The following is a 10,075-nucleotide window of genomic DNA, read 5'->3' on the forward strand; positions in this document are numbered from 1 at the left end:
TGTTTAGTTGTGAAATCATATAATTAAACCATATAATAACCACATAAATCTCAAATTACACAAACATTGATTATAATACATAAAAGAAACCTGATCTCGCAATATGAAAATAACCAACTTTGACGGCTATCCAGTGTTCTTTTTCATTATATTTGTATGTGCTCTTTATTATATAGAATGGTGTTTATTTCATATATATATATATATATATATATATATATATATATATATATATATATATATATATATATATATATATATATATATATATATATATATATATAAGAATACCCGTTTGTATCCTTCAATAATGGAAACACTATCACTAAAAATCAAAAAAATGTAAAAATTATGTGGTTGTAAAAACTACATAATTTTTACCTAATAAAAACCTAAGACATGGAAAATGTGAAATCTCGTTGTAGATTCTTGTTATGATCATTAGCATGATAAGAACCTTCTGCATCAGAGACATCTGCCTCTGAAGTATAAGTTCTTGGAGATGATGGAATATCAATTTCACTCTCAGCTGTGGATGATCGATATTTTTGGTTATGGAGGAGATGAACAGGCGATGATTCACGACTTGGTGTATTTTCCAAGCCAGAATTTGAAACATCCACCGATCTGCCACCAAGCTCTCTCAATTTCTTCTTGTCTTTTGCGGCCTTCTGCCATTTCTTTAGAGCTTTGGATGTTTGTTCTTCAAATATCGACCTTTTCATGTGCGATCCCATCTTTAAATTTCAAATAATAGTACAATCATTAACTAATTAGTTAAGTAATTCTATTTGTTTATTTACTAAATTAATAACGTATCATGTTTAATCAGGTTCATGTTTCGATAAAACAATGACACTTACTTGTGTGACTAAGGCGTAAAGAGGGAAAGTGATGTAGCTACACATGATATGAAGAAGCACCCCCAATCCAACTCTAACACCAATTTGCACTATGCTCTCATGGTAACATGAGTGTATTCCAAATTCGTACTGAAAACAACCAGCATATTTTTAGAAGCATAATGAACTATATTATAAAAATAAAAAATGAATTCTTCAAGCATTAAAACTATATGAAACATATGATTTTTTATGTGAATATGGAGATACCTACCACAGTCCATAAGAAAAATGCCATTTGAAATGCATTCTGCAAAACGAGTAAAATTAAATAAGTTAAATAAATAATACCCTGTTGGATTGTAGAGTGCCATGTTTTGTACATCCATAATAATCAATCTTGTTTACTACTTCATAGCTGTAAACATTAGTATGATATTTTCGTAGTCAAGTGTCTCTATGATTTTATACATGCATGTGTATATATTTTCTAGCCACATGTTTTGAGGTTAAAAGATTAAAAAGTAAAAATAAAAAAATAAAAAATAAAAAAAAATTATCTGATAAAAAGATTTCTATCAGTTTAACATTATTTAAAATTAAATAAGAAATACCAGTTATAATGATATATTCTAACAAGTCTATTATTAACAAAAGTATAATATATGTAATATATATTCTTATCACAATATTATAATATGCCAAAATTTGAAATCTTAATAATATTCTTATATGAATATTACAAATAGTATTTATTATAAGTAATATCGTTGTTAAAATATTAAGTAGAACGGTGATTTTTATATATTTTTACATATTTTTTGTATTTAAAAATAACAAAAACCAAAGGTAAACACTTTTACAATTATTTCGCCCCCAGGATATATGGCCCGAAGCACGTCACACAACAAGATTAGTGATGTCATTTGAATCAGTACTATATATTGTTGTATGTATTTTGTGGTTTAATTTTTGTCTATTAATGCATTTTACTCTACAACTTATTAAAACCAAATATTATAATTTTGTGTAAGATTTGAATTATTGCTGCTGAAAAATTAAATACTATTATTTTATTTTACTTACTTGAAACAAAGTAAAATGGATCAAGAAAAGGACCAATCGGGGGCTATTGAACCAAAAGAATTTGTTGCTTGGCTCCACCACCGGGGCTCCTCGAACAATTGTTGCCTTATCTTGGATTTGTTGAGCCATTTCCATGATCACTAGTTCGAGTTTTGTACCCACCAATAGAAGAATCTATAAAATACCAAGCTAATAATTTTAGTTTTATGGCTGATAACTTAATCATAAGCAGTCACAGTCATCGTAACTTTATTAATTTGTTTCAGTGCTGAATATCATATTTTTTACATTTAATAAAACATAAAATGTATAAAAATGGTAGTTCTACCACTAATGGGACGAAGGAGAGATAAGTAAGCGCATGCCATTCTGCATAAATGTAAAAAACAATGATATCATCAGTCTTAATTACGTTTTGTTGCATGTATAAAAATGATAATGTAGATTACACACATGCATGCATACGTACAAATACATACATCATATGTGTATAACAGTATACCATAGCCCCTCTCATAGGGGCCCATAAATTTGCCGACAAATTTTACTCCATGTTACATAATAGTTCCATGGTCCCAAAGCATCAAAAAATGTATCTTTAATGTGATTCGGATATGAATTGTTTTAATTTTTTTGGTTGAAAATGTCATTCGGTTGAACTTTTCTCTAGAATTGGTTTTATTTTTATGGTCAAATTGTTGAATAACTTGTCACATAAGTGAAAACGTACCACTAAATGGTTTATTTAATGGCTAAATTAGGCAAATACTAACATAATGGGACTCTATAATAGTGTAATATTTATTGATTTGTTTGTATTAGTTCATTGTTTGTGATTGAGTTTGTCAGTTGCCACCTATCTTTTTTTATTTGTATATTTTTTATTTGGGTTTTCATTTGTTTTTATTCTTTTTAGTGATTTTTATAGTTTCAAGGGAAAATGGAGAAATGAACAATAGTAACTGAGCCAACAATAGCCATATGACGTTTTGTTTCATTATCATGTATTAGTTAATTTTATATGCTGATTTTGTATCTAAAAATATAAAAAGAAATATTTTTCATAACTAATGGATTATTATAAACTTTTCATATTTATTGGGCTTTATTTCTTGTCTCACCCTAGGCCTAAACATGTTTGGACCGCCTGTAAATATATAGAGATATTTGTAAATATATGGATGTGTAATTTGTTTTAAAGAACAAATAAAATATCTTTAACAACATAAGGCGCATATATATATATATATATATATATATATATATATATATATATATATATATATATATATTTGTGTATGTGTTCAAATGTAAATTGACATCTATTGTACGCACGAGTAGACAATGTTATTCTGTGAGAATGATAAAGAAAATATGTTGTTTGATAATATGAATACGTTCAATCTTACATATTGTCATTATCACGCATTCTCGCTAATTAAATCGTCTATAATGTTATTATATATTTATTATTATTATTCTTGTTGTGTCAGAATGTTGTCTGAATGTTTTTGAGTCGTATTCTGTCAGAATTAAAATGAGTGAAAAACGATGTGTGAGGACAAAAATGAATAAGAATTAGTGAGAACGTATAAAAAATGACGATATTTTTGAAAGTGTGAATGTATTCGTATTATTAAACAATTTATTCTCTTATTAATTTTCATAGAATAGCACTGTCCGCACAATAATTGTTCATCCACATTATAACCTAGCCCTATATATATATATATAGAGAGAGAGAGAGAGAGAGAGAGAGAGAGAGAGAGAGAGAGAGTTAACCGTAAACATTTAGTAGTAGAAAGATGATCGAGAACATCCAGAGTGGGATACTGAAAAAGCAAGATCATACATATGAATCAATATCTTTAAGAACATAAGGCAAATATAGAAAAGACTAACTTATTAGTTTTAAACTCTTTATCACGAAAAAGCAGATACTCTTTGTTTACCATTTGAATATACGTAATTATTAGATCAATACTTGTATCATATACAAAGAAAAATACACTATATTACATACAATTATTAGATCAATACTCGTTAGATCAAAAAGGTTCCTTCTCTATTTCCTCCTTGCAATTACCGACAGAACATAGACGGTAGCATTCTTGACCACTAATCCATCATAATGTGTACGAATAGGGGAAATGAAACTTATTGTTATGGAGAGATAAACAAGATTGATTACCTATAAATGTCAATTTATAAGACCGAGGGACGGATATCAGGTCTGACGTCCGGTTATGACCTTTTTATCACTACAAGCCTAGAACTCAATTTCATATTTTTTTTAGAGCACTTAACCGTAAAAGAGATTCAGGATATTCTTACTAGGCTATTTCGGTTAGAGGTGGCAAAAATTAACACGATACGAAACCTGACACGAACCCGACATGAAATAAATGGGTTTGGGTAAGATGTTTCAACCCGTTTAAATAAACGGGTTGACACGACACAACACGAAAATTAAATTGGTAAGGTTAGGGTTGAGAATTTCAACTCAAATATGACTCGAAAATGACCCTTTTTTTATATGCAAGTTTTTTGAATTATTTAAATAAACTAAAAAGATACAAAACCAAAACCATAAGTAAAAGAAAACCTTATAATTGAATTGTATTGTAATTGTAAAATGACTTAGTCGTCTAGATTAAGACTTCATTTCAGTTTTTACATTTTTTCCCACACTATCCAGTCTCTTTCAGCACTCTTACATCCTCATGACTTCATATATTCTGCTTCAAAATTATTAGTTTTTCCTTTCCGCCTACTCATCTCCTACTTTTTCAACATACTCAATATTTTAACCTCACATGACACGACATATTTCAATGTATAGCTCTAAACCGAAACCCGACATGAACTCGACACGAAAATAAACGGGTTGACACGACACGACACGTTAATTAAATGAGTCTGGTTAGGGTCAAACACTTTCAACACGTTTAGTGTTTCGACATGACATGATACAATTGCCACCTCTAATAATTTTGGTATTCTTCCCGGTCCTTTGATGATTTGGAGGTGCCTAATTGTTTGTGTATCAACATCAAAGAGGGAAGGGTTATCACAATATTATTTTGCTAGCATTCATGTGGGTGATTAATTTGGTATGACAGAAACATGTGAGATTTTAATTTGTTGGTCAGAAGTAGCTTGGAATTAGCTAGTAATGTCCCTTTTTGACCTTTCATTGGTTTAAAAACACAGTTAGAAACTTTACTCTCTTAATTGGGGTATGTAACCTGACTTTAACTGCAAAAATCTGTTGTAATTCTAGCTTCTCTAGCTTTTAAATTTTATAAAAAATTGTATTACACAAAATATAAAAGTATGGCTTGATAATGATGGAAGTAAATACAATCTTAGTTAGGTTATCATTATTATAACAAACTTACCATGCTATATATCTTTGTGAGTGAGATAATCTTAAAAACCTAGATCTAATTTTATATAATGCGTAACTAATATAACAAATTCCATTTAATTCTATAGTTTCTATTCGAAAAACTCAAACATGTTACCACTAACACAAAAATTTAGAAAGAAATAAACATTGATACCGAAGAAGTAAATAATTTAAAATCATTAAGAATTAAATAACTTTGGTTAGTTTTTTGTATTGCCATCAAAATAGGTTGCTTTTTATTATTATTATTATTATTATTATTATTATTATTATTATTATTATTATTATTATTTTTGTATTTATCCGAAAAAAAAAATCAATGATATTCTATATGAAAGCAATAACAAATTTAAATTTATCTTTTTGAAGGTTAAAAAATCGTTGACATCTAGAAAATTTGACATGTTTAAAGTTTCAATAAAAGGCATTAGAGGAAGATAATAACCTTATACCCAAAACTGACTTGAAGTCATCTTCCATTGATCTCTTGATGTACTTATGGAAATCAAATTTGCTACTTGGAGCAAAATGTGCCTGCATTTTGAGAAATATAGATGACTAAACATTTCCCCCATAATTAACAACTAAAACCGATAGTAAACAAGGTTGAATAAATCGTTAATTTGACACATACATGTTGTATGTTTGTTATTCTCTTATTATAAAAGGCACTGTTTCAAACATTAATTAATCGACAATTTGCACGTAAAATATTTGAAATGGAGTAATATTATTATGATCATGTACTTTTTCAAAATCCATGTTGATTTCGAGTGAGCATATAAAACAAATAAGGTAAGGAGTGTTGACTTACATTTATGAATCCATTACGAATGGTCAAATAATCAACCTTTGAGATAGATCCAAAAAACTGTCTAAAAAATGCCACCTGTTTCAAGCTAAAATTTCGTAAGATCTTGATAGATGGTATCACGAATGAAAAATATAACATAAAAGATCTACGATATAAAATTATAATTGTAATTTGATTTGTAGAAAGTTAAATTATCTATTTTTCTTATCTTCATTATTATAAATCAATTGAAGGGAACATTGATCTTGATTTTAGTGTCATAAATAATTAATTTATTGTAGTCGAGAATATATCCGAGACGAACTTAGTTTTATTTAGTTTTATTTTGAGAATGAGGTGCAAAATGCACACATAGATAGCTAATATGGACTCGAAACACAAAGGTCCCAAGGCAGTGGCCTAGTGGTGTTCCAAGAGGTATTGCCCCTCGCGGGATCTAGAGGCAGCATCTTAATGTGGTCGAAGGTTACTGTTTCGGTGTGACAAAATAATTCATATAGTGAAAAATGACATAATCAAATTTTTCTGTCAAAAACCTAAAGAGTACGCCTTATCTAAAGTGGCGCGCTTTCATCCTTAGTTGTTAATATGTCCTCTTCTTGATATATAATAAGGATTTTGACGTTGCACACGATAGAGAACATTGAAAATAACTATTTATTCTCTTTGTAATATTTGTCTCAAGAGAACACAAATAAAGCAAGGTATTCTTTATTGGAATCTTAAATTTTGCATTGTGGATTCATTCTTTCTTGGATTATCCTAAATTGGAGTTTGTGATATTCCTAGACGATAGGATCAAAATCATAAATTTTAAAAAACATTTTCTATACATGATTCTTGAGTTATCCAAGTATTTTTGTTGATATTCAAACCCAAAATCTAATAAAACTTTTGTTTTATATTATTCAATGATAATGTGGAACTTTAATAGGTCGTTTTTAACAATTTTACATTATAGATACTCATGTTGTTTCTTATAATATATTCCTTTCTGAAGTAAACATTAGCAAGCTCTTACGCAACTTTTACTTGAGAATTTATATGTTTTTGCATTTTTTTCATATAAAGAAAAAGAAGTTTACACTTACCACCCATCTTATTCCGGGTTTTGTTGAAAGACCCGTGTGTCGTTTAACAAAGGAGGTTTGATGAGCAAACCGAAATCTTGCGGGATCTAAATGCAAAAGCAAATAAATAAATAAATAACATGATGGAGCTCCAATTTAACATGTATCAAGTTACGGGTCAACCTGGTTAGGTGTTGCTTTTCATTTACTACCGTACAGTCCAAAAGCTAGCAGGAGATTTCAATTTTGATTTTAATTTTTTTGGAACGCAAATCTAATTTACATGTAATTTCACTTATGTACTTTTCCTCAAGAAAAAAGGAGATTTATTTTGATTGAATAGAGAATTTTGTATGAATCTATTTTGTAAGAGACTTATTTATAAATAAATAAAATGCCTTGGAAAAAATAATTACCGTTTGTGAACTCGTACTCCAAAGAAGTAGTTTCTGCTTCCCAAGCCTTCCATTTCTTCATCTAGATATCAACCCCAATAAAATCAATAAATATAATATTACAGTAATAATAAAAATTTAATATCCAAATAGTTGATAAACTAACCATACTAAATAAAATATATATCTTATTACACACACATCTAATATATGATATTTTAGTTTTGATCCGTGAATATATTTAAGTCATTCGTTTCATTACAAAGAAAATTACTTTAAGAGTTTAATATGAGAGAGAGAGAGTTACTTTTGCGAGGCCAAGACCAATGATAACGACACTATAAAGAATATGGAAGACGGCAAGAACAAATATGAATATATGAAGCTGGTGAACGGCCGAATATGATATCATCTGCACCATTCCCTGAACATTCAAAACTTAATTCATTAATTAATTAATTATAATTAACTAAATTAATTAATTAAAACTTTAGGAATACTACAATTCATTGATTTCCTATCAACAGATAAGAAAAAGTTGGACAACCCACAAAATTTCCATACCTTACCACAGGTACCAACGTCATCACTTGATGCAGCTAAAACTCGCCGGAATATCATTTCTTCAGCTAAATTAAGTAATTTCCGGCGACTTTTTCCTTCATGATCATTATTATCATCATCATCACCACTACCATCACCTTTGCTTTTATAATATTCTGGTTTACATGGAAGCATCTTGTATCCTATCTTTTCGGGAACACATATCTTTGCAATGTATGATGTACCCACCGTTAATAGTAACGATAAAAACCCTAGTAGCATGAGCTCTGGATTCATAGTAACAAATCACAATCGTTAATTATAGGTAAATGAGTTAATTAATTGCATGTATGTTGATCAATGATTACAAAAACTCCATGCATTCTAAATTTAGAGAGCTTGTTCTACCAATTTCATAGGCTCATGAGGTGCAATTTTAAAGCATTAATTGGGCAAATATTCGAAATTTCCAGTGATAAAGAAAGCTTAACCGAAACATATGTTCAGCAATAATAAAATAATTAAAGAAAACAAGTGAACGAAAATTGATATTTTAGATTATGATAAGGAAACTAAATTCAAAGCTTGTCGAAAATATATATGTGAGAGTGTTATAAAAAGAAATTTAAAACAAAAAATGTTATTAATTTAATAAGTGTTAATTTGTTTATTTATTTGAGTATACTTAATTATAATATTACCTGCTTTTATTTTCTCCAGCGCTTCAAGCATTGCTTTCTTCTGCTTTTTTTGGAACCACTGCATGCATGCAACATCAAATGGTCAAATGATCAGAGGGAACGTTCTAACCATATATATCATACTTGTGGTTATAATTTGTCAAAGCTTACTGATGCTTTTCCAATCTAGCAATAATACTGATTAATTTTAAACTAAACTTCAAAAACCATATATAATATACCTTCCCAATTGAATGAATCCCATGTTCAATTATGACAGAGATGATAACAAAGACTGTACAAACCAGTGCCACCGCCCAAGTTGGTGTTTGCTCCAGTGATCTCTCGTATGATGACCCCGCCGCCATTCAACTCCAACCACAAACAACTCCGGTGACCACCACGGTAAGACTTATTTGCCTTTTCTGGTTTGTGAGAACAAGAATGCGCATGGACTATACAAGATTGACAGTGGACAAATATATGGGAGAGAAAAGCAAAGTAAAGCAAATAAATAATGAGGCACAAAGCGTGTTAATGAATTAACAATATGATACTAAGAAACATTCTGAAATGGTCAATAATATTGTCGTTTCACTCTTATGTTTGGAAGTTAGGTTTTGTTTTGTCGAGAATACCTATTCGAATGTATAAAATTGACTTTGTTATTTATAAAGTCATTAAAATTTATGGTTTTTATAAAATATTTTAGATTAATATTAAACTATTGATTGTACATAATTTACCATTAAACCCTCTCAAATGTTTAAAAACCATGTTATAACCAAGTATCGTAGGATATCACTTGCTTATTTGGAAAAAAGAAATTAAAAATGTAAATTGATTGATTTTGATATTATGTAGATATGGTTGGAGACTTGAGACTTGAGAGGGTAATGTGATATCCAGTGTGCACACATTTAGTCACTAAATTATCATTTGTACACGATTTACCATTAAACATTTTTCAATTGTCCAAAAACAACCATTAGGGTCGGAATTGTAGGTAAACTTTGGTTTTGCATCTATGTGGCGGAGATGGGTCTAATATAAAATTGAGACTTACATTCAATTTGTAAGTCATCTAACATGCATCTTTTGTGTGAAAGAGATACCACTTATTTGTAGGTTGTGGTTGAACTCATTCTAGATAAGTAGTTTTAGAAATGAGATGCACTTGTTTGTAGGTTCTTAATCATTTATAGGTAAGTGGTTTACATTGATTTTATATTT

The 10,075-nt window shown here is 29.2% G+C and overlaps 1 protein-coding gene across 1 annotated transcript; it reads right to left on the minus strand.

Moving 5' to 3' along the window:
• Positions 1–294: 294 nt before the first annotated feature.
• On the minus strand, positions 295–9,318 carry LOC145090221 (MLO protein homolog 1-like). Its single transcript, XM_079028538.1, has 14 exons — positions 9,085–9,318; positions 8,864–8,921; positions 8,184–8,449; positions 7,927–8,043; positions 7,641–7,701; positions 7,246–7,331; positions 6,155–6,229; positions 5,786–5,874; positions 3,711–3,760; positions 2,257–2,297; positions 1,929–2,102; positions 1,117–1,152; positions 864–992; positions 295–737 (listed from the first exon to the last, which is right to left on the minus strand). Exons 1-14 carry the CDS (start codon positions 9,208–9,210, stop codon positions 393–395), a joined length of 1,653 nt encoding a protein of 550 aa, XP_078884664.1. The 5' UTR covers positions 9,211–9,318; the 3' UTR covers positions 295–392.
• Between the last annotated feature and the right edge of the window lie 757 nt (positions 9,319–10,075).

Source organism: Lactuca serriola, chromosome 2 (assembly GCF_051521515.1).
Source record: "Lactuca serriola cultivar US96UC23 chromosome 2, Lser_US96UC23_V15, whole genome shotgun sequence".
In the NCBI taxonomy this organism is placed as follows: Eukaryota; Viridiplantae; Streptophyta; class Magnoliopsida; order Asterales; family Asteraceae; genus Lactuca; species Lactuca serriola.